Genomic DNA, 26,770 nt, shown 5'->3' on the forward strand with positions numbered 1-26,770 from the left:
AATGCCTTCCCTGCCTTTCTCCCATATATGCACCATGTGAGGTGGATGGCATCTGTGTTGTGCACCATATGGCCGCTGTTAGAATTCTGATCTGATATGAGCCTGGAAAATAGATTCAGCCCGGCTTTAGCTGCCAGCTCTCTAAAATGAACATTAGATTCTCAATTTATGCCTAGGCTTTGACTGTAAACGTGTTATCGCCTAACACCCATCCCCTTTCGAACACCATTCCTTTTGTCAGTTGCTGTGCGAAGGCAGGGGAATAATTGAAACGTGCCAGCTGTCCCTTCTCTTTAGCCGTCTTGGCCAGATTCTCACTTGTCCACTGCCCTATTAACGTGTGTGGATAATATGCGAAAAACATTGCCTTGGCACAGTTCATCATCAGCTTGGGAATGCTTTAGGAAGATTAAATGGTGTGAAGGAAAGCAGCCTATTACACATTTTTCTAATGATATTAATATTAGCAGCATGGCCAATCATCTTTGCTTGGCCCTTCTGTTCTTCTAATGCTCAATACCGTATTGGCCCGAATATAAGACGACCCCGATTATAAGACGACCCCCTCTTTTTCAAGACTCAAGTTTGAAAAAAGACTTTTTGAACACCAAATTAATTTTTATACAGAAACGACCACGGAAAGCTTTTCTCTGACTGTGAGCATTTTTTAGGCGATCTTTTTGAGCTCTACATCTCCGTACATTACACTCTGTGACACCATATTTCACAGCCGCTTTGCAGTTGTTTGAAGACACCGCCTCATTTATCACCATCAACTTGAAGTTTGCGTCATAACTTCTCCTCAGCTGCCGGTGTTCTGCCAAAATGTCCTACATCGGCGAAACGTCCTACATTAGTCGAATTTGACACCTAAATTACTACCGTGTGCTCTAAACTTGTTTTGTTTAGATGCATACAGGAATAACGTACTAAAGAAATGCCTGCAGAAAATACTTAAATGTAGTTATGTCAAATAAGGACGGTTTAAATACGCTACGTGACTAATGTGGTCAACTGCTTCAAAGCTAACACAAAAAAACACAATGGTTAAAAGTATGAGAGGGTAATACATGCAAAAAGTATCTTTGAGGCTGTGAAAAGGTTCTAAATAACTAAATAAAAACAAAAATAGTGAGTACTCGCCGCTTCCAACCGATGTGCGCATGCGTGTGAATGCATATGCAAGCGCCCTGAGCATTGTGTAGGACGTTTCGCCGCGTAGTAAGGAATGGCCAAACACCGGTTAACCTGGCCAATCTTCGACCCACTTTTCTCCAAATTGTCGCGAAGTTTCTCCATTTTCGGTTATCTCTTCTATTACCGGTATTTTCTTCTCTTTTCCTTCTTACCACTTTCTTCTTCGTGTCAGGGGTTCGCTTTGGCCGCCCGAGTCGCGTTCAGCATTCGATTCATTGATGACTGGCGCCATCAAGCGTCGTGAATGGGTATATGTCTAGGCCGCAGTTTTTTTTTTTTTTTTTTTTTTTTTTTTTTTTAGGCCGCAGTTATAAAACGACCTCCTCTTTTTCAATCTTATTTCAGTGCAAAAAACATCGTCTTATATTCGGGCCAATACGGTAATTCGGTTGAAATCAACCACGTCTTTCATGTGACTGAATGCCTCAAAGCAGAAATATTCAGAGCTTTCCCTACTTCGTACAGTAGCTGGGCCCTGTGCATATTGCCTGTCTAGAGAGGCGAATAAACCAAATCACGGAGTCCTCATCCTTCAAGCAGCCGCTAAATATTCTGCCAACTACAAGTACAGCCAGCAGGGTAGGTAGGGTTCAAGGCAGCATGAGTTCCCGCATCCAATTCACCAACGTCTTTTAGCAGATATCCCACTTAATTTAAATATCTTTCTGGCCATATCCTCATCTCATCATGAATGGAGTCAACCACTGTGTTTGCCTACTAAATTAGAACACCCAATGGCCTTAAGCCTCTGCTAACACTCAGTGTTCACACCCGCCCTTTTAAAAGGAGTAATTTCCATATGGCCATATCGAACCGTGTGTGTGTGTAATGCATGCAGGTTATGTTTCCACAGCTTTTGTGTAAAATAGCATCATGTCAACAGCGAACAAGTAATTTATGAAACACAAATACGGTATTCACATGCTCAGTTTTATTATTATTCTCCAGGGGCCGTAGGGTCTGTGTTGCAGGTAGCCAGATTTGTGTAGGAAATAAAATCGCAAACTGCTTCAAAAGGAGTGGTTCTCAAAGGAAACCATACTGGTTTATACAGTAGGTGAATGACAAAATATACTGGGGTTCTGGCCTTCAAGGCTTCTACCTTTTGTTTTGGACATCGAACGCGTTAACAAACCTTCAGATTGATTCATTCTTGATGATGCATGCCAACCAGAGGTGGGCAGTAACACGTTACATGTAGTCCGTTACATTTACTTAACTCTATTCACTCCCAGCCATTTTCACCGGTGCAACCCCCTTCGCTCCAGGCCGCTTTACTGGATTTTGACTGATTTTGCAAGGCCCACAGAAAATTCTGTTCTATTGCTATATAAAGATGGAACCCACCAAAAGAAAGATTAGATTCTCTTCTTTCAGCAGAAAAACAAAGTTAGTTCATACCTTTTTCCATTCATTAGAAATCAGCATTAGAAAATAGCTTAGTCTGAGCAATTTTCCAATTTCTGATGGAAAAACCAGAGAAATTGAGCTTTTGTGAAAGCATACATTTCAAACATAGCTTTGACTTTAACACAGCTATTTTTTGCTTTAGTTACATCCCAAACATTTGAATAATGTTTTCCTTTTACAAAATAACATAAGCAACAAGACAAACAGAGCTTTTGATAGCAAAGTAACAATTTATTTACACATAACTAACTGATAGATGACACTGATGTGGCCGCGACAGTCGGGGAAAACTTTCCCTCATTGCCGCCTGTCTCTGTTCTGCGAGCAGCATGGACTCAACGGCATCGTCCACTGCACTGGTGGTCCCGGTCGTTCTGCTCGGTCTTCCAACGCCTGGCATCCCGGGCGTCCTCCCGGTTGTTCTGCTCGGTCGTCCGCCGCCTGGCATCCTGGACATCGATTCGGTCATCTTCCGCAGGCGCCCCGGCCGTTCGTACCGTTGAAGCCGGTTACGGGTCTTACCAGATGCGCTACTGCCCTCCAGTGGCCAGTTTTATTGCTTTAAAATGGATTTTCAGCGTTGTGCTTTGGAGCTAAGTTGAAACGGAACCCAGAGATGTCTCTTTTGAAAAGTAACTTTCTGAGAAAAATGTACTTCAAAGAGTAGTTTTACTAAGCCATACTTTTTAGTTTTACTTGAGTAGATTTGTGAAGAAAAAAACCCTACTCTTACTCCGCTACTTTGGCTACATAAGACTTGTTAAATTTTTCCCCTTTATTTTTCATATTAGATTTATTTATTCACTTATTCATTTACTTTTATGCTAGCGATGCCAATTTCACCAATGAGACATTGCAACAATAATCACATGACTCCATTATACCAATCAGATGCAAGCTTGCCGTGCTATGATCACGCCATCCTGTTCAATCACGTGGCGTCTTTAAAGCACCGTAAAAAATTGAAGTATTTGACATAGAGCGCTGTCCTCAACATGACTCAAAAGCGCGAATTTTAACCTCTCTCCCGGTCTTTATTTGACACTGATTGACCACGGAAAACCGAAGATATGATCCTTTTAATTTCATAATAGTAAATATGAATGAACTATTCACCATTCAAACTAGGAACTATTTACCCCACTAGAGTGCACTTATGCTCCTTGGACAAATAATGCTGCAATTCTGTCATTTTTTTTCTCTTGCCTGAAATCAATATATATATATATATATATATATATATTTTGTATTTCTTTGGCTTAGTGTGGTTATGTAATGGGTTATTATACAGTATCATTGTAACAATAGTTCATATAGAATAACTTTGAGCCGATAAAAAAAATAAAATAAAAAAATTGGTAAGCAGTTACTCATAATGTTGCTCATTACTTGAGTATTTTTTTCACCAAATACTTTTTACTTGTACTTGAGTACATTTTTTGGAAGACTGTTTTTACTTGAGTAATATTATTTTGAAGTAACTCATACTTGAGTACAATTTTTGGCTACTCTACCCACCTCTGATCCCAGTTAGCCTTTTATAATCCAACTCAGGGCCAATTATTTATTTATTGTTTCATTTTAAAAATATGCTTTGGCTTAGACAACAATAGACTTGCTTTTAGAAGTTTATCTCTACCACGAATGTAAAGACGTCAGAAGTGAAGGGTGTGAAAGGAAGGAACAGCTGGTAGCGACACTGGGTTCACGTCTCCCGCTGGACATATTACTCATTTCAAGAGAAGCCCACGAGCCTATTGACCGTCTGCTCCTTTAGTTGGTCTCCCTAATCGTCTTACCCTAGCAACCCCCTACGCTATACCCCTTGTAAAAAAATTTTTTTTTTTAAATAGGCACGTGCACAAACGGCAAAAGCCCATTTCCCATGGCAAAAGGTACGAAAAGATCAATATTAGGATGAGATGTCATCTGGTGAGCAGGCTTGCAACATCCCCCAAGGGACTGTTCTCCTGCCCCCAGAGCACTAACCTAGCTCTCAGGAGGGGTTTAGGTGACTGTGACAGGCGGGGCAATCTCCAACCAGTTTTACCCTCTACTACCAGCTGCTTAGCTTTGCAGAACAAGGCTTCAAACAGCATGCAAACACACTCATTTGAAATTTGTATCACATGAGTGCCAGCAATATGCTTGCTGTTTTCTAAGTAGGTGAGCATCAGGGAAAGTTCCATGACCTTAGAAACAGAAGAACTGAAAAATGCTAAATTTGGTACTTGGTAAAATGATATTGAGCACAACTCGACAGTTTGTTTAGCAGTGAGAAAAATAGGGCTGCAGCTATTGAATATTTTAGTAATCGAGTATTCTACCGAAGAGTAATTACAATACGCATACATGAGAAAACAAGACATTTCACTTAATACTGAACCATTTTTAGACAATCAATGTCTTTTAGATGTACATTGTTGAAAAAAGCCAACAATTACATCTCTGATGTGACTAGAAAAAACTGCTTTTACACAAAAAACTTAAGATCTTATTTAAAAAAAAAAAAAAAAAAAACTTATTTCTTACCTAAAAATGTCATTATGCTTGATAACACACATTACTTAAAAGTTATGTGTTTTTCCCACGCGTTTTAATTGAATTTCCATTTGTGTCAAGCTATTTTTAAGTTCTAGTTAAGTTTTAAGTTAGTCTAAATCGTGAATCCTGATAGGATTCTGAGTTTTTGCCGTGTTTAAAATAAATGTGTGATACCTGCTCTATTGGAGCACATTAGACACCAGTGGTACTTGGTGTTTTATCCAACAATGACTACTGAGCTAAAATTGACAGTGAGCTTTATTAGGTTTTTTTTTACACCCTCATCACTCTCCAGGGCTGTTTTTACAGATTAAATTAAGCCTGTATGAAAGTGATGCATCGACAGTAGTCATAATTAATAGAAACTTACAGTAACATTAATCTTATTTATTAGCGCTTTGTTAACTTAATTTTACCTGGTCTCGGGTATCGGTTGTCCGCTCTCGGTGTAAACGGTGCCTTCGGTGGAGCTGCGGACATGCTGTAGTGTTATGCAACCAATGTCTTACAGTGAATATGTACATGAAAGTGTTCGCCTTGCTGTCCAGCTTGAAATGCTCCCACACTTTTGACATTTTCTGCTTTTTCTTGGTGCCTTTCTTTTTAAGAATTGAGTTACTCAAATTATCCGAGTACCGTATTTTTCGGACTATACGTCACACCTGAATATAAGTCGCACCAGCCATAAAATGCCCAACGAAGAGGAAAAAAACATATAAAAGTCATACCGGAGTATAAATCGCCTTTTGGGGGGAAATATACTTGATCAAATCCAACACATTGGAAATTGGAAATTGTTTATTGTCATCATCATCGGTATCATTGACAGTTACAAGATAGCAATGTGATAAGATTAACCCGAAGAATCCCAAAGAAAAGACAAGGGCTGATGGGAGAAGCCTGGGCTTATTAAATCCCGTCCCCATTAAGCCAAAGGACGCACATCATTGCATGACAGAGTAGGCATTCACACTGTGGTACAAGTACAGTATTTCTTTTTTTACAAATCCTGTCCAAAGTGCTTAGTGACCAGTTAAGCAGTTCCATTATACAAAATTTGCTACTGATTTAATCAAGACTTGACAGCATTCGCGTTTTTCAGCAGATGGAATGTTCGGTCTGATTTTTAGGGCATGTTATGACTACCTTATCTTTAGTCACTGAAATTCCTCCACTTTTTGTTATGGGAACACTATGTGGTGTCTGTGTGTCTGGCAGAACACCTCTCGTGCAGTTGTTTTCTCCATACTGGAGGTCAGTCTCTGTAGCGATTTAGAATAATGTCCTTATATGTTCTTTTGAAGGCTGCTAGGGACCCCATGTTGGTCAGTGCGGGGTCAAGAGCATTCCAGAGGCAGACCCCTATGTTAGGAATCGAAAATTATTTTAAGGTGGTTCTCACATGGCTGAAGTTAAACACATTCTTCCCTCTCAAATCATAATTCGATTCCCTCGCTTGGAAGCGAATTTGTAGTTTGTGCGGAAGACAATTTGAATGGGCCTTGTACATCATCTGGACAGTTTTAAAGTGTATCAAATCCTAAAATTTTAAAAACTTAGATTTGATGTAAAGCTCATTTGTGTGTGCTCTATATGGTGCTTTGTGGATGATCCTAATCGCTTTCTTTTGAAGGATCATCAGAGGATTAAGGTGGGCTTTGTATGTGTTTCCCCAAATTTTGGCACAATCGGTGAGATATGGCAAGATCAATGCACTGTATAGTGTTTGGAGAGCCTTCTCATCTAGCACATTTTGGGCTCTAAAGAGAATAGAAATGCTTCTAGCTAGCTTATTTTTCAGGTGGCTTACATGTGTGCACACATAGAAAGGCAATTTAAAATAAAAAAAATACAACAGTGAACAACATGCTGAATAGGTGTACAGTATGATAATGTTACATGATGCATGAACAACAAAATGCGAACGTGGCCGGTATGTTAACGTAATATAGCTATTAAGAGTTATTCAGATAAGTATAGCATAAAGAACATGCTAACAAGTTTACCAAACCATTAGTGTCACTCCCAAACACAAAAATAATATGTAAAATGATATGTGTTAATATAAGAGTTATTCAGATAAGTATAGCATAAAGAACATGTTAACAAGTTTACCAAACCATTAGTGTCACTCCCAAACACAAAAATAATATGTAAAATGATATGTGTTAATATGAGTTATTCAGATAAGTATAGCATAAAGAACATGTTAACAAGTTTACCAAACCATTAGTGTCACTCCCAAACACAAAAATAATATGTAAAATGATATGTGCGAAATTATTAACACATTATTATAAGTCGCTCCTGAGTATAAGTCGCACCCCCAGCCAAACTATGGAGAAAAAAACTGTTACTTATAGTCCGAAAAATACGGTAATCATTTCAGGTCCAGAGAAAAATATGAGTTACTGTGTGCCAAGATAATGTCAGAGAATTATTCCAGTTATCCATATTCTAAAATGCTTTGCGATAGTAATGTAGTTTGCCATTAAGTTTAACATCACTCTATGTTGTACTATGTTATTCTACAAGCTAAATGAATAAGAACCTAAAAGTCTCCGTTTGTATAAGTAAGGACAACACAGTGTTGTCTAGGTTCTTTTGCAAAACATTTAAATGAACCCCGTGCCTTTTGTCTTTTCACATTTAATCATATTTGTGTGGTTGGCTTTCTCCACTGGCATATTTTGTAACCCAATTTTTGTGTGCCTGTCCGTCTGTGGGTGTCTTCACTGGCAGAGTGATTTTAATGAGAGTATGTTGGTCAGAGTTGATATCTTCTTGCCTCTATTAGACACCATTAGAATCATCATTAGGCTATTCCACTGCTCACTGTGGCTTCAAAATATCAGTATTGGATGTGCCTTTCGTATTTTCTGGCGAGACTTGCTTTCAATTGCTCGCCTTGCATTGTGTCTGGCAACACACATTGCCATGGCAACATCCCCCAAGAAGACGTTTGACTTAGTATATTTTTTTCGCCGTTATTAAGAATTTTTATTCGAGCATAATTTTATTCCCAACCCCATTTCATTGTTTGGATCAATGTAAACCCGGACCAAAGAATCTCTGTTGAGATGATTGCAATTTATTACTGTTAAGAAGGTAGCAAGGGAATGAGGGGTAGGGAAAAAAAATGTGAACCATCGCACTTCCCTAGTAATGCTCGATTGATATTGAATGATTAAACAGGTGTATAATAAGAACAGGATATTAGTTTGAGACTACATGTCTTTGCTGATTTTTTTTTTAATTGAGGCCCATTCTGACAGAAGAAACCCTGCATTTATGTGGTTTGGCAAAGACAGTCATAGTTGGTTTCGCGTGATGTCTCACTGTTTTTTTCGGTGAATGTCATATTACGTTGCTTAAAACAAATTCTGTTTTGTCTTCAAATGTTAAAGTCACACTCTTGCCTTTTTTGTTACCAAGGCTGTCAAATGTATTTTATTATTGTTCAATCATAGCTTAAATGAAAGTGTACAGACATGGCTTTTTGTGATTTTTCCCATGCTTGCTGTAGGTAATTAAGAGTTAAATTGCAACAATTAAACAAGTCAATTTGTAGGAGTGCTGATTGTAAAGGCTCAGTGCAGCTCACTGACTGTTAGAAGGAGTGCCTCGATGCCATTTTCCAAAATCATCTGAAAGGGACAGCAACGGTGAGACAAAGATTACAGTCCGCAATGTTGCTTGACAACACAATTGAAACATAATTATTTAATGCCAAAGTGTGTGCTCAGCAAAGCCCTGAAAAAGGGCTGACATCTAAAATTAATTAGGTCTGATTTATTCATACTGACTGGCTCACAGGCAGACATTGGATCATCTGATTATAGTCAAGCATGAAAATGACCTGAATAAACACTTAACAGAACCTAAGAGGAGAGAAGCATGAGGAACCTGTGGAAAGAGACATTCTGCCATCAACAGTGATGTGATCCTCAGTATTAACATAAAAGAGTAACCAACCAAACAAGCTTGTGCACCTCTGAGGGTTTTTTTTTTTTTCAAACAACATCAAACATGAATTAAACACTTGTCCATAGTCATAGTTCATATACAATTGTTGGTTTGGTTCTCAAAAGTACCAGATTTGTTGCTTGGTACTCAAGAGTTGTTTCTTGGTGCTCGTTATTTTCGGGTCTGGGTCTGGGCACAGTGTGGCCCATAGGCAACATCTTTATTGTCCACAGTCTCTCAATCTTTATCAGAACTACAATGAAGTCCACATAAATTGTAAATATGCACTACTTTTAATTCACTGTATAAGGTTTTTTTTGCGGCTTTATTGTGCAAATGAGAGTAAGTATTTATAGATAATGTATTTAGTGACATTTTCCAATCATTCTAGGAACTACCGTATTGGCCCGAATATAAGACGGTGTTTTTTGCCTTGAAATAAGACTGAAAAAGTGGGGGTCGTCTTATATTCGCGGCCTAGACATTATACCCATTCACGACGCTAGATGGCGCCAGATATCATGGAAGCGATGTGCTGTCATGACAGATCTCAGCTACTCTCAAGTTTAACCAGTTTGCATTATTTTATTGCAATGTTTTTCCTTATTCAGATTTGTTTCAAGACTACAGTTACCGTTAGACTTCACTTTGATGGTTAATGCAGTTATTGCAATTTTGTTGTTTTATCACAATACATTGGTTTATTTACATTTCAAAAACCAGAAGCCATTCATTCACGAATGTGATTGCACTTTAGTATACATATTTAAATGTTCAGATATTATAATTTGAATGAGGCAAAATAACATGATTTTTCTCTCAAATATGTTGTTATAATCATTTATTTCAGATGTACTGTAATTATCTTCTGTATGAAAAATAATTTGGTGTTCAAAAAGTGTTTTTTTCAAACTTGAGTCTTGAAAAAGAGGGGGTCGTCTCATAATCAGGGCCGTCTTATATTCGGGCCAATACGGTATTAAATAAAAAATAGTGTCAACACTAACTGCATACGTACTTGTGTACTATGTGCACCGTTGGCCATAGTTACAAATAAAAGTGTGGAATGGTTGAATCGACATGTGTCCTGCAAATAAGTCGGGGCTTTGTCCATCATGTCTCATCCGTCTCATGCTCAGAGTTAGTGAGGATAGGCACAAATTCATATGCTCCTTTTTTGTCCAGCATGACAGTTAAGCCTGATTGTTCGTAATCAATGTTTACTTGACTACTCAAATCACTTCAAAACATTTTCTGCCCCAATGCCTTTACCGATTTATCATACTGTATATGCATATAATTGTTTGGTAAAGGCCTTTCTCACTTGGGCTCTGTGTCCCTCCCCTCAGGTGTGCCAGCGAATGAGAGTCTTGAGTCCAAGAGTTGTAGCTCAACCAAAGTGTCCGGTCTCCGGCGCATCCGGGAGCAGAACAATATTGAGGTTCCATTTGCACCACCACTGCCCAGCCCTACCCCGGCCTCAGCACCCACTGGCTCCCCAGCCCCAGCTGCAGCTGCGGCTCCCCCAGAACCTCCTCGATCTCGCCTCCTGACGCCTTCTCCTCTTAGCGTCAAGAGGGAGCCACAACTTCCACCCCCTGTCCCTTCCCCTTCCCAGCTGAGGGCACTACCTCAGTTCTACCCTCCACACCCACACTCACAGCAGGAGCCCTGTGTCCATCCACCCCCACAGCATCCCTCCCGGCCAATCATAAGCCATCAAGCGCACCACCCTCTGCAGTACAGCCTCCCCAGCATCAGGTAGGTGGATATTTGCCACAAAATGGTTACAAAGCTGTGTCAAAGACAGGAGGCGTTTATACTCCATTTGATGACAGCTAGAAAAATGTGTTTTTTATCACACAATAACTGCAAATCATATATTACTTTAATTTTTCAAGCTCTGGATAACACAGCCCTTTAGTTACCAAAAAGCTATTTGGATTTAGTCCATTATACTTTGCGTGCATTGCAGCCACAATTTCTCACCTTGTCCTTACAAATGGGATCAGCAATAAGTATAAAATGAAAAATAGCACTTTCCAGACTCATAAATGGTAGTCCATTGATGAGATACTGTAAAATATTGACTTTTTTCACACGGAAATGGATTTTCTGCCACCCTTGCGAGATTTACTGTTTTTCATTTAACCATTTCCTCTTTATAATGTCTGCACAGATTCTTCCCTCACTCCTGCAAAAGGCTTTATTGCCTTACCACTCTTGTCAAATCACTATTATGATTTGATTGAAAATGTTATTGATTTTCATAGAATTGTGTTATGCTTCTAACTTTAATGTAATGCTAAGGTCATTTAATCAGTCTTAGATTTTAATCTTTTATCCTGTCACCTTTATCTTCAGCCACCAGAGCAGTCCACTACTTCCTAAACATCATCTCTCCCCAACGCAACACCACCCACTCAGTGGGCTGCCATCCTCGGCTCCCACATTGCCTCTGTCTATAGCCAACCTCTCTACCTCGCACTATTCCTCCCTACGGAGCCCGGCACATCGCCATTCGGCCATGTTTGCAACCCCAGCCACACTGCCTCCACCACCAACCTTACCTACCAACAGTTTAGTGGTGCCTGGGCACCCAGCGGGTACCCCCTACCCAGGTAACACTGCAGACACCTCACCACAGATAGAAACAATGTTTATTAATTATAATTATTTAAATATATACAGTGAAGAGCAGAAGTATTTGTACCCATCGTGATTTTGCAAGTTCACCCACTTAGGGAGAGGTCTGAAATTTCAATCACAGATGCATTTTCACTCATATCGACATAACCTAAAAATAAATCCAGAAATCACATTGTATGATTTAAAAAAAAAAAAATCTATATGTAATTTACTGGGCTTCATAAGTATTTGTACCTCTGAGAATCAGCAATAATTATGACACTCAAAGAGTTGTCAGTCTACCTTAAGAAAAGTCCATCTATACCCCATGAGTAACAACCCACCCACCACCCGTTTGAGCTCATTATTGTCACATGTGCACCCCACAGTCAGTCATAATCCAACTGCTACCATGGGCAAGACCAGAGAGCTTTCAAAAGACACCAGGGAAAAAATTGTTGAGCTCCACAAAGCTGGAAAAGGCTATGGGACTATTGGAAAGTAGATTGGTGAGAATAAATCAATAGTTGCAGCAATTATTCGAAAATAGAAAAGGTTAAACATGACTGATAATCTACCTCGGACTGGGGCTCCATGAAAAAGCCCTCCTCGTGGGGCATCACTCATGATGAGAAAAGTGAGCGCTCAGCCTAGAACTACATGACATGAGCTGGTCAATGACCTGAAGAGAGCTGGATGCACAGTTTTAAAGGCTACTCTCAGTAGAACACTATGGTGCAATGGTTTAAAATCATGCATTGCTCAGAAGGTTCCCATGTTGAAGCCAGTACATATGAAGGACCGTCTGACCTTTGCCAGGGACCATCTGAATGATGTAGAGGGGTCATTGGAGAAAGTAAAGTGGTCAGATGAGACCATACTTTTTGGTGCAAGCTTTACTCGTCGTGTGTGGAGGAAAAAGAGAGATGAGTAAAATTCCAAGAACACCATCCCCACTGTGAAGTATGGGGGTGGAATTCATGCTTTGGGGCTGCTTTTCAGCAAAGAGGACAGGACGACTGTACTGTATAAAGCAGAGTATGAATGGTGAAATGTGTCATCAGATTTTGAGCCACAACCTCCTTCCCTCAGTCAGAGACTTGAAGATGAGTCGTGGCTGGATCTTCCAACATTGCCATGATCCAAGCACACAGCCAAGCTGACCAAGGAGTGACTACGTAAAAAGGATATCAAAGGTTATGGAGTGGCCTGACCTCAATCCAATAGAAAATCTTTAGATGGAGCTGAAACTTCATGTTTCGCAACGACAGCCCCGAAACCTGAAAGATTATAGAAGATTTGTGTGGAGGAATGGGCCACAATCCCTGTTTTTATATGTGAAAACCAGGTGAAGAACTACAAAAGCTTCTGACCTCTGTAATTGCAAACAAAGGCTTCTGCACTAAATATTAGCACTGATTTTCTCAGGGGTACAAATACTTATGAACCACAGTAAATTGAAAAATCATCCTATGTGAGTTCCGGATTTTTTTTTTTTTTTTTTTTTTTTTAGATTATGTCTCAATGAGTTAGATTACTCTGATTGAAATTTCAGACCTGTATCTATTTTCTAAGTGGGTGAACTTGCAAAATCAAAAAGGGTGCAAATACTTCTGCTCTTCGTGTCTATAAAATGGAACCAGACTACATTAACTATTGACAGGAGTGTTCATTTTTTTTTAGACGAGTTACAATAATTAAATCCGATTCAGTTTGCTATAAAAACTTTTCATTACAATTTAACGTTATATAAAAAAATAGATAAAAATCTGGCAATGCATGTCTGCATTATGATAAATGTCCTTAATGTAGTTTTTTCTTCAATCCTTGAATGATAGACAAGTGCAAAAAGGGAAAGTAATGTACTTTACCATATAAAATCTGGCAATGCATGTCTGCATTATGATAAGTGTCCTTAATGTAGTTTTTTCTTCAATCTTTGAATGATAGACAAGTGCAAAAATGGAAAGTAATGTACTTTACCACAAAAGCAAAGACTTAAAAAAAAAAAAAAAATTACGAGGAATTATTTTGGATTGTTGTTTGAAATGGCTCAAGCTGTTTAACTTTATGCCCAAATTTCGTAACGTCCAATTAGTTGTAAGCGTATACCACTTGTTTTTTTTTTTTTTTAATTTTGTGTTCCTGCATGAACTGTTTAATAACTTCATGCTCAAATTTCGTAACGTCCAATTAGTTGTAAGTTTTTAACTACCAATTGTTAGTTTTGTTTAGTTTTGTAGATTACCTTTTTTTTTTGTCTGGCTGAACACGTTGAGCCCAAAATCTTCAGACATTAGAATAATTCCTTTAAAGTAGTGGACTAGATTTTGTTAGCATTTAATGTGATTCCCTCCCTCCTTCACCGATGTGTACAGTATTTCTTACGTGAAGACAACTACGACCTTTCTGTGTCAGGCTTGAGAATTAACAAACGTGCCATAAACAATTGTGCAAAAGTTGAACTCTAACATTGTTATAAACTCTTTCAGTGTCATTGACAATGATAGACATCCAAATCATGTGGATCTTTTTATCTTTCTGCCACAAATTTGAATTTGTTTATTTCAACAATTTCGATATTTGTTCATTTGTAGCCAACCCCCCTAGTTTAAATGGATTGTGTGTCTAGCACGGTCAATGGCAGCCAATGAGTTAAATTGCATAAATCTTAAATCAACAACTGTTTGTCTATTTGTTGGAGCTAAGCTACAAAGTAAGTATCATAAACATTTTTCTCCACAATTTTGATTAATAAAAACACAAATTAAGCTCCACTACGGAATATAAACACCCCATCAACAAATACAGTGATCCCTCGCTACTTCGTGCTTCAAACTTCGCGCCCTTAGTTCATCGCATTTTTTTTTTTCTTCCCAATTAAAAAGTCAATAAATAAATGCAGATGACCTGTCCCGATCCGATCATGTAGTCTCCCTCTCCCTCCTGGTCCTTTTCTTGGTCTGGCAGTGCACTGGAGTTGCGTATTAAGGTTATCGAAGATTGACAGACGTTAAGGTCTGATCTTTCCATAGATGCTTTGGAAGCCAAAACTTCAAAGCGCCGCATGTGTCAGTCATCTTTTAGCTTGTTAAACAGTTGCTGTGGCAACTCATTGTATGTAGCTTGAGCGGATTTGAGTGGACTCACTCAATGAAGCATTTAATAAAGACAAGCATTTTCTACTTTTTTTTTGTTTAAAAACTATTCGGTGGGACAGTAACACGTTTAAAACATCATAAATATTTCATTTGAAGTGCTTAAAAAACATTTATTAAAATATACTTTTTTTTTTTCTAATTATATGTACTTTGAAGACAAAAGTGAAAAAACATGTCTTATATGTATCTCGTTCCTATGCTAAATCTGAATAAACACATTGAACACACACACACATTTTTTTTTTTTTGGGGGGGTGGGGCACTACTTCGCAGTTTTTCATTTATCGCGGCAGGTTGTGGTCCCCATTAACCGCAAAAAAACGAGGGGTCACTGTAGTACTGCAATTTGAAAACTTATAATCAATCAGGTGTTGAACCTGTTCGCAGAGTTGCCTTGGACTTATTCAAGGAATATTTTGAAACTCCTTTCTGCTCCATTTTACTGTGCCCATGCGCACAAAGTTAAGTTCATCAAGGCATTGCTGGATATTTGCGTGTCGTGGATGAACCTGAGAACCACTACTTCAAACCAATTGAACACCCTCATGATGAACTACAACAAAGGTTGTAAGCCTTCTCATTCAACATGACCATTGACCCTACAAATTGCTCTTATAGATGAATTGACACATAGTCCCACAGACATACTACAGTATCTTCTAAAAAGTCTTCTCAGAAGACTGAAATCTGTAGATGTTGTGATAAAAAGAAAAGATGGTTGCCTTGAAAATGCTTCAGTGCACCAGCAATCTGATGTGACAACAAAGTTGAACCTTGCCAATAACTGGTGGTTTGTTATTATTTCCTTAGATCCTCATTAAATCTTACCCAAAAAGCAAATTTGTGCTGCAAAAAGGACAGCCGTCTATATTGACGATGCTTGTCCCCAAAATATGCCTCACCACGCATTCTGTCCAACGGCAAGTGTGAGTGTGTGTTTTCTGCCGGGATGACTCTTGGTTCTTTCCTGTCTTTAGATACCAGTCTGTTGATATCATTCAACCAACCAATCATGTATTGCCAGCCTCATTCGGGGATTCTGATTGGCACATTGTCACAGGCAACTCTGTTACCACCACCAATGAGTCCCCACGTAGAAAATCCTCACAGCATGAGCTGGAGAAACAGAGAATGCCAGGTGACTATTTTCTTTTCCTTCTACCCTTGTTGTGAAGACTGACTGGGCGCCCGTGCCTTTTTTTTTTTTTTTCTTGTGTTTCCACCTTTCCCCCTCTACCCGCCCCCTTTTTTTCTTTCCTTTTTTTGGTTTTTCTCGCTCTCCTTTCTTACAGAGCATGATCTACTGCGGCAGGAGCTGAACAACCGATTCCTGGTTCAGAGTTCGGAGCGGGGCCGGGGGCCACCCGCCTCGCCGCTGGCCCCCGTGTCGCTCCTGAGGGCCGAGTTTCACCAACACCAGCACATGCACCAGCACCAACACACCCACCAGCACACCTTCACGCCATTCCCTGCCAGTCTGCCCCCGGCCGCCATCCTCACCCCGCCCACCGCACCTCCCATGGTGCGTAACCAAGTCAGAAATGTGAGGATAAGTAAATTAAATAATAATAATAAATTTAAAAAACGAAATCAAACCAAATTTTAAATTCTAGTTACTTCTTTTGCCACCCCTCCCGATTCCCTCCTCAATCAACTCCCACTGTTTATCCACCTTATAACTCACCAAATATGTCACATTGCTGTAGAAAACCCCTCCGTTCAAGAAAGTAATATTTCTACCAATTTAGATCTGTTGGCTAGATGCACAATTACCAGTAATCCAGTAATAATAGACCAAATCCACTGTCACGTCTCCCTCATATTTGATTCATACATTCAACCAAGCACAATATAATTGCAAAAGAATATAGGCATAATAATTGATAATATTATTCATTGTCATTATATGATTTATAATGTATCACATTTCAAACAGACTATATTATGTCTGCCTAACAGGTCTAATTTTATTCAAAAATTCAGTCATATACTGTATATTGTCCGGACTAATCACCTTAAGGATAGCTTCTGCATTGCATTGACATAATTCTCTTAAAATTATGTTAGTTTCCCCACATATGTCCAAAAACACATCATCAAACAGATGCTCCACTATGTGTAAATGTGCTACCTGAGCACACAAGCGAGTGGCACAACCTTGCAAAATGTAGGATGCCATTATTGCAAATGGACAACAGATTAGATATTATTTTGATCCTGCGTCACTGCTGCTAATAGACTGCCATTAAGTTTGCGCGGCAGTGTGGGGGAGGGCGATCTGTATTTCCCAGACTAGTACGAAAGAGAAAAAAAAGAATACGACTATTCATCATTTCTTACATGCAGCAATTTAGGCGAGAATCACAATTTTCCTCTTATAGAACAAGTGTAATAGATGTCATCCATCATCTCCTGACCTATGATTAAGAGCTTGGTGGTCCCATTAGTAGCCCACTTTAACATTCCCCCTTGAACATCCAAGCTGCAGCACAATTTTAGATACTTTCTTAATTTTCTTTAGTAAAAGAACTGGCATTTGGTATGTTGTTTATCTGCGACATGGCAGGAATTCCATACAGTACACAGAGATTTGCTTACAGACCATTATTGCACTGACTTCTTTCCTTTTTTCCCCCCCGATTATAACTGTGTTTCTCCTTAATGTGTTTTCCTCACCCCACCATGTTCTTGACAGCGATGTTTTTCTCTCTGAATGCATGCTGAGAGAAACGGGATTAATGATGTAGTTGTTTTTGCTGTTTTGTCAGGTGTTTTATCACAATTTCTCTCTCCTGTCTTCTCCACTCCTCCACTTGCTCTTGTATAATTTCAGCTGTTACACTCCTTTGCTAATGGCAGTAATTAATGTAATTACACAGTATAGATATTTGTTTTTTGTCCAATTCCCTCAAGCAGGTGTCTTACCAAATACAAGCATTTATCCTCTCTCTCCATTGCCCCTTCTCACATATGTGAGCAAGGAATAACGGTGAAAGATTACGATTTAATCAACCAACTCTGTAAAGAATAAGTCCGTCAAGCATCGTAAATTCCAGGGGTGCGTATTTTTCCCTTTCCCCTTTACAAGGCCATAAAACGACAATACTTAGCTTTTTCAGTGTCAGAATTGAGCATGCCGCGCCTTCAGACATGCAGAGGAACAGTTTAATGAGCTCCAAAGCTGACTTTAGGTTTCCTCTCAGTAGGCTGCCTGTCTTTTATTTGAGGCCATTATAACCCATGAACAAACGCTACCCTTGCTGATATTTTTTGTGCGGATTAAATACCCCTGCTGCACCAGAGGACCCCTAAGTCCTAAGATGTGCCAACCTGAAGTCTATCACAGCTCAACCACCCGCGTCGCTGCACGGAGGGCAACATACATAAATATTCAAACACGCTAAGTTTTATGTAAACTAAAATACGTCAGTGCTCGCTGAAAGAGTTTTGTAAAAACACTCCCAAAAAGTACCTGCAAATGGTTTGTGTATTTGTGTAGGGGAATAGGTTACCGTCACATGTAATTAATGTCTCAAAATTATGAGCCTATATTGGCTCGACTACAGACGTACAATGGCACTATTCATGTGAATAAAATCAATTCTTCGTATCAGTTACATGATGATGTCTTGAATCCGCGTCTAACCATTGCTAATGTCATTTGCTTCGCTCACATAAAAGTCCTTAAGGACAGACTGGTCTCACAAAAGATTGCTTGTATTCTTTTCTTTTTATATTTGATGCACAAAGAGTTGATTTTTCTCTCACTTAAATCACTTTCAAAGTCTTGGTTTTCTGACAAACATCTCTCTTCATGCACCCTTTCCATCTATAAAACTGGGGCCCTTTTTTTAAAAAGCCATGGTAAAAACTATTTGTTTCACAATGAATAGAACCGACTGGTTTTATATGTAATGTTGTAAATCCCATGATGAACACGCCCAACCACCGCCACGCTCACACCGAAGCCTTGTATGCTCAGTTGGAAAATTTGTGATCATCTCTTGTTAATACTTTTACTGCCTTATCTGACCATGCAATCTAAATAAACCCATGACTGGTTAAAGCCAGCTGCTTCACTCCAAGGCTTATTTGTCAGGAGTAAATCCTGCTTATTGCTGTTTTGCAGATGGCGATCACACGTCTTGTTTTCCTCCCCTTAATATCACAAGATGTTATGATGAAAGTCTTGGATTGAGTGCTGGATTGAATTTGTGGAGTTGATCACTTCTAATCATATTTTCTTTTCTTTTATCTCTTCCAGTTTGACAAATACACCCCTAAACTGGACAATCCGTTCATCAGACATCATTCAAATGTAAGTCATTGTAATCCCTCATTTGAATTTGTAAAATTAAATGTTTGACTTATTTGAATGTCATCCTAGTGTCATTTAGTATTTGGTGTGAATATGCTTCAGCCTATTATATTTGATCAAGGTTTTCTCCCTCCCTTTTCTCCCCAGTTCTTCCCCTCCTATCCCTCTACCATGCCAGGCATGCCCCCACTGCTCCCTCACTCAGGACCCTTCAGCTCACTGCAGGGAGCCTTCCAACCCAAGGTCAGCCCCATAAACCCAATTCTAACGCATGTGCTGGAAAAAAAACACAATAACGTTCACCTGTTTCGCATATACAGGATATGATGCAATATCAAGCCACAAATGTGAGCCGTTTCACCGAAACCACACGCATCTAAAAATGTAAAATGTCAGAATGTAGGTGTCAAATGACAATTGACACATTCTGGAAGCAATGATTTGAGTTTAAACATTTTTTTCTCAAACGATTTATACATTTTCTCTTACGTCAGAAAATGTCACTCCAAGGTTTGCTTGCTGAAGTTGTGTTTGAACTCCATCCCTAGCGTTGTGAAAACAGCCCAAAATAAAAAATAACATTACCTGTTTTTGAGAAGCAATATTGTAGCTGTATATAATACCGCAAGCGGCTGGATGGTGGCGAAAATTTTCTACAAATAGCCAAACTAAGGGTCCGAAATCTGCTTATTTGTAATAGGGTGGTTATTAAGGGCTTTGGAATGGCACATATTTCATGGATTCTTTGTTTTTTCTCATATTTTCTGATCTTCCTCAAATATCGAATTACTATTCAATTGTCTGGTTGGTGGAATTGCATGAAGTCAAAAGAGTGGTATATTTGAATATCCAAATTACTGCATTTTTTTTTTTAAATGCTCCTGTACTATTCAGCCCGCGACCCTCGTGAGAATGAGCGGTAGGGCTGGGCGATTAGGCCTTAAGTATGTATGACGGTAAATTGATCAGATTTACCTCGATAACGATAAATGACTATAAATTTGCCCAAGCGGACTGCTATATAATTTGAAAACCTGAACCAATGCATGAAATACAAATGGCGTACCGCAAGCAGCACGTCACTTCCGCTCATTAATATTCATGACATTAGCTACTGTTGCTAAGTAGGGACAAGCCACCGTTTGTCCCTAATAGGAAATGAATGGAAATCATGTACGAAGTATATGTTTACAGAGCTAAACCTACCAATTCTCTCCGAAAATGATGTGCCTGGTGCCAAATTCACTGGCAAAGATGTGGAAGAACATAAAAATGTTCAGTTAAAGAGATGGCTTGAGTGTCAAAGGCTGAAAAAGACAAAAAAAATGAGCCGACCTAAGCATAGCTTTAGCTTTTTTATCGACGCGACTGACAATGACATTCTCCTGTTTCAACAAGATATCCTTTACCATCAGCCCCCTCTTTCTTATATATCTTCTGGTTGTCCTACGTCTCTTACCGTTCGTGGGGGTAATTTAGTTAGCTTTGTGTAGCGATCGCAAATGCTACTCAGTGACAGCCAACGATCACTTTTAATTTTTTTCATTGATAACACATCTTAATTCTATAATTTATTTACACTTCCCCCTTACTAAAGTTGTTTTTTTTTATATATATAACAGAAACGGTAACAGTGGCAGTCAGATACCATTGTAATTCTTTTCAGGTCATTTATTGTCAGACAGAAGCAATACGGCACAACATTACGCTAAAAAAATAAGTTAAAAATATAAAAATGGCTTACTTTTTTGTCCTCTGAAAGACCATGCCAACCCAACATAATGTTTACTGCATATGAAATGCGAATGGATTCACCGAGCTGGTGTTAAAAGTCCGCGCAAGTTGATTTAGTCTTCACATTTTTTCCTCCCGAGTTTTTGGTTTCCGGAAACGTATGAAGAAAACATCCTTCATGTGTTGTACTGTCTAGAGTCGTTTCTACAAGTTCCAAAAAAGCAATGCGTGATCGGCATGTTCGTTTTCCAAAGATTACCGGAGAAAAGTAGTACAAATTACGTTGTGTCTATGCGAGGGCGGGTCTATTATGTCCCACTTCGGCTTTACTTCCGCTTTACGATGCGACGTCACGGTCTAAAAATAGCCTGCGTGCGGTACGCCATTAATAGTTTCTCGTTGATTTGACAATTGTACATGCAGTCTAATCATTAAGTATATAAAAATTTCTTTTAAACACTAAGAATTCAAGTATGAACATTTATAACAGCTTGTATGACTTGAACAATGTACAGCATTATAAAAATCAATACAACAACTGTGCAAACGTCATTGTAACACAAATGACTTACAGCTTGAACAGTACACTTCAAACAGACAACTTATTGTTAATGGCTGCTGTGACATAATTACTCAACACAAGTGTTTACTTCACAGCATTTTATAATAATTGCACCCACACATGCACTCCCCATACAGACACAACCACAGTAAAGCTATATTGCTCTTATGGCAATGAAACATTTAAGATTTTATGATGGCAGTAATGACACAGAATAAAGCAAGCACATACAGAAAAATACCTGTGGCCATTAAACGGTCATATTATAGGCTTCACTGTTGGATTATACTTTATCCTGAATGCTTTACCATCATAAAAGCTATCAGAGAAATCACACACACAGAGATACAAAATAATGCGACATACTGATTGCTAGATTCAGTCCGTGCCCGATCCACTCATTAATTTCAGCTGTTTCGACAAGGTTAAAGCCGCTATGCTACTCCATCATGTTCATTTGTAGCATTAGCCGCTAGCATTAGCCTGTTGCCTGGCTACCAGTAGAAAGCACTGAAAGCACCCTCTCCTGAAATCGTGAGTACCAGGGAGGACAGCGAGTGAAAGCCCGTCTGGAGGCCGAAAAAAAGTCTACTTAATGTCAGGTGAAAGTTTGGTGAAGCTCCCTTTAGCCCGACTCCATCACGTCTGCTTGTAGCGTTGGCAGCTAGTGTTAGCCTACCGGGCTTCTGTTTGATTTCCTGATAACCATGTGACTTCATACGCAAGCACACTGACTGATTTCTTAAAGGGGAATGATAATAGCCAAACAACACAGAGTCAAAGCGAGGTGAAAAGGCTATATTTTCTTGTTTTATTCAATTACCGAATTTACCGACACCGTCGAAATTACGTCGGTCATCGTGAAGAATTTTGCTAACGCTAAATTTTCGGTATACCGCCTGGCTCTAATGAGCGGCTTGGAAAATTATTGAACGAATGAATGTACTATTCAGGTTTATATCTTTTAACTATTGAGTATGCAGTCCAAATGATAGAAAACCAAACAATTCAATTCCTAAATTATATAATGAGAAACAGTCACTGATTTTTTTTTTTATGTGCTCTTAACACACAGTGTAAAACAAGAATAAATAAGCAATAAAGTGAAAAGAATGTTAAGTTACATGAGGCTTTTACAATTTAAGCATTTATTCACAAAAATTTCAACGTATAAAGCTCTTTGTGGTTATTAGGCGGCGCCACAGTGGCTTAAAGACTAGCAGCACATTTGACATATTTTAGTAAAATTAGTGCTAATTGGCCGTTTTTTTTTGGGGGGGGGGTTTTTTTTTTTGCTTTTCAACCAAGAATCAAAACTGTTTTACGTCCATATCTACAAACAATTCAGGGATTTAAGCATTTATTCACAAGAACTTTCAACCTATAACACTCTTTGTGTTACCACTCGGTCAGCTTTGGCGGGCATAGGCCCCCTATTAATCGGCCCCGCAGCCCGTGTCCTGTCAATATCATTATGAAGTCTATGTCTTTAAGTACCTCAAAATACCCCCTAAACCTCAAAATAACTGTCCAAAAATGTATTATACATCATATTAATAAGATAAAGTAAAAAATAAGATATTCTGAGGTACGTTGTGTTAAATGCCGTTATAGTCAATGACTATCCGGGCTTTTACTTTTTTTTTTTTAACTATTCAGGTTTTACTCGCGAGTAAGTCGCCTTGCTGAGAGAAAAGGGCGCTGTGGAAAGAGTAGGGATGCGAGAGAAGGGGGATATCATGGCCGCTCAGGTGGCCATTGTCTCCTCTCTTAACGCGAGACTGCCGTCCGAAGTAAAAAACAAAACGAATTGGGACTTGCAAGAGGAGTCTGCACTGGGGGAGAAGCAGCAGTAGTATGAAAATAAAGAAGTGGGACCTGACGCCGTTAGGAACTGCAGGATGGCGGCGACGCTGCTGGGGGAGGAAAGGATCCTGACATGGAAAGAACTAGGTACTGTTTACGCGACTAAAAAATAAATTTAAAAAAGACTGGAGACAGAATGGTGGATGGGATTCCGGCGTCTTAAAGTCGAAATCATGTAAGTTGGGTACGTCTTAATCCGGGGACTAACTGTATTTTGTGTGACAGTGCTGCTCACGTCATTGTCATTGAACATTTTAACAAAAATTCTCCCCCATATACACAACTGTTATATCAGAGAATTTTTTTTAAAGGACGCTAGATTTGTTGTTGATGTACCGGTTATTAGTTATAGTCAGTGCAAAGCAGAGTTGCCGAAAGATGCAACAGCCAGAGCAGAATATTGACCTAAGCCATGACTGGCAACAGCTGAGAGCATGAGATAACATCTGTCTGTCTAGGCGAGACAAGCCTCCAAATGTTGCTAGGGTGATGGGGAGTGAATGGAAGGGATAAGATGTGGGAGGAGGGTGTGGTTGTGTCTGGCAGATGCCCAAAGGCTCTGACCTGGTGTAAGCACCAATCAAAGCTGGCCTAAATCCACTGGCCATATTCCCGGTGGGTTCTGTCATGGAGAGGCCCTTTTGTTAAAGGCCCCTCCAGATGGTTCACGGAACACTCTTTAGGTGGAAATCCTCTGAGAAGTATTCCGAGAGAGGACCTTGGGGGTGGAGACTTGTGTGTGTCTGTTGGTGAAAGCAGATGACTTGGGTCAACCTGCAGAAATTTCCCATCCCTGATTTATGGGTGGATTAACACGGCTCATCCAGGCACTCTGATGACATGAGGAGGAGATCAGAGAGATGAGAGATGTGTTAGCCTCGTGTCTGTGAGCAGCTACAGCCTCATTGCATTTGTTGGTACCATCAGCAGCTTTTACACAGCAGGGAGCTAAGGATTACGGCACTAAAAGTGACACTGAGAAGGGTTGAAGGAAAAAGGAAAGTCTCCCATTGTTTTGGAAAAAGTCCTATGGTCCAGTGGTGTGACGTCATCGAAGTAGTAACAGTTTTTACATTGTAAAAGACTTAACTTGTGTTGCTTAAAATGTCTGAAAACTACAACATAATTGATAAATGAAGTGAATCGGTGATTGCAGGTTGCTCTATATCAAGCCAGCAGGATAACGCAAGCTCGCATACTGATTCTTGGCCATGCTAAGCAAAAATACCAACAAAAATATTTTCTGAGATTGGTAGAGATGTTGCACGTGAATTTTGGTGATGATTGGTCATGGTCTCCAGACTTTAAGCGACCTTAACGCCAACACTGTCACCTAGAGATCTTATAAAACAGCACTGATTATGATTCTGAGGTGATTTTGTATTCTAATCTCCCAGACTACGAAGTCGCGGCCAAGGCCATCAGCATTAAAATGTTAGTTGAAAGCCTTACCATGCTGTCTTGAAGCTCCAGTTTGCGCTTCTTACTCATCTTTTTCGGACTTACTGTCTTCGCATGCCCAATATTTCAGTCGGCTTGAGTCTTTTGGCATAGACTTCATAGGGGACATGGGGCTCGAGGCCGATACGTAGGAGGCCTATTTTCAAAAACATCAAATTCAAATATTTTCAAAACCAAAGCCGCTAGCGACCTAGGCACATATGAGTCTCCTTGAGCAGCTACATCAAAAAATTCAGTCGTTCCGCAATAAAATCCCGATTAATTTTTTTTATAAGTATAACAAAACTTAAAATGGCTATAAAATTCTCAAATTTTACACTAGATGCACAAAAATCACCAAATGCAGAGATAATCACTTATATTTTCTGGATCAATAGCAATATTTAACATATTAAATTTTGTCTAAAATAGCGAAGTCTTCAACAGCTAATAAATCCCTCAATTTTCACAACAGAATCTTATGGTAGTACTCGAGGAACGAATGCAGAATCATCTTAATTTTACTCAACAAAAGCAAAATTAGCATTTATCTAATTTAGGACTGTCAAAATTATCACGTTAATGGGCGGTAATTCTTTTTTTTTTTAACTAATCACGTTAAAATATTTGACGCAATTAATGCACATGCCCCGCCCAAACAGATTAAAATGACAGCACAGTGCAATGTCCGCTTGTTACTTGTGTTTTTTATTGACATCAACAATGGCGGGCTACTAGTTTATTTTTTGATTGAAAATTTTACAAATTTTATTAAAACGAAAACATTAAGAGGGGTTTTAATATAAAATTTCTATAACTTGTACTAACATTTATCTTTTAAGAAGTACAAGTCTTTCTATCCATGGATCGCTTTAACAGAATGTTAATAATGTTAATGCTATCTTGTTGATTTATTGTTATAATAAACAAATACAGTACTTATGTACCGTATGTTGAAGGTATATATCCATTTTGTGTCTTATCTTTCCATTCCAACAATAATTTACAGAAAAATAAGGCATATTTTATAGAGGGTTTGAATTGCGATTAATTACGATTAATTAATTTTTAAGCTGTAATTAACTCGATTAAAAATTTTAATCGTTTGACAGTCCTAGTCTATATACAATTAAAGACGGCCCTGATTATAAGACGACCCCCTCTTTTTCAAGACTCAAGTTTGAAAAAAGACTTTTTGAACACCAATTAATTTTTATACAGAAAATAATCACAGTACATCTGAAACAAATGATTATAACAATATATTTGAGAGAAAAAGCATGTTATTTTGCCTCATTCAAATCTTAATATCTGAACATTTAAATATGTAAACCAAAGTGTAATCACATTCTTATATGAATGGCTTTTGGTTTTTGAAATGTAAATAAACCTATTGTGATAAAACAACAAAATTGCCAAACTGCATTAACCATCAAAGTGAGGTCTAACTGTAACTGTAGTCTTGAAACAAATCTGAATAAGGAAAAACATTGCAATAAAATAATGCAAACTGGTTAAACTTTAGAGCAGCTGAGATCTGTCATGACAGAACATCACTTCAATGACATCTGGCGCTATCTAGCGTCGTGAATGGGTATAACGTCTAGACTGCGAATATAAGGCAACCCCCACTTTTTCAGTCTTATTTCAATGCAAAAAACACTGTCTTATATCAGGGCCAATACGCTAAGTTTAATTCAGATTTTACTGTTGTCTCAGCAAGACTTGCAGGCTATCTGGCCCTCGTCGTTTTTAGATTGACATGTTACATAAAACAGAACATGTAAAATGTGGGGGGGAAATTGTATGGACGCAGAAATGTCTAAATTTCAAATTTTTTGCCAAAAAAAGGACCGTTGGCCGAAAATTACCTGATTATTAGAATGTAAAGTAGTAGTGTATGGATTCAACATGGCGGCCATCACAAAACAAAGACCTTTTAAG

The 26,770-nt window shown here is 38.9% G+C and overlaps 1 protein-coding gene across 8 annotated transcripts in view; it reads left to right on the forward strand.

Moving 5' to 3' along the window:
* Positions 1-26,770, forward strand: part of fbrsl1 (fibrosin-like 1) — a 532,343-nt gene that overhangs the window by 488,164 nt on the left and 17,409 nt on the right. For 7 of the 8 annotated variants that reach the window (XM_057831195.1, XM_057831197.1, XM_057831199.1 and 4 more), the window contains 5 exons: positions 10,467-10,878; positions 11,482-11,738; positions 16,199-16,449; positions 19,171-19,224; positions 19,372-19,467. In XM_057831195.1, coding sequence (XP_057687178.1) covers positions 10,467-10,878; positions 11,482-11,738; positions 16,199-16,449; positions 19,171-19,224; positions 19,372-19,467 — 1,070 coding nt within the window. Of the gene's footprint in view, positions 1-10,466; positions 10,879-11,481; positions 11,739-15,883; positions 16,045-16,198; positions 16,450-19,170; positions 19,225-19,371; positions 19,468-26,770 lie in introns of all 8 variants that reach the window. The other variant, XM_057831198.1, reaches the window with a different exon arrangement.

The sequence above is a fragment of the Corythoichthys intestinalis genome, chromosome 3 (genome assembly GCF_030265065.1).
Source record: "Corythoichthys intestinalis isolate RoL2023-P3 chromosome 3, ASM3026506v1, whole genome shotgun sequence".
NCBI classification, from domain to species: domain Eukaryota; kingdom Metazoa; phylum Chordata; class Actinopteri; order Syngnathiformes; family Syngnathidae; genus Corythoichthys; species Corythoichthys intestinalis.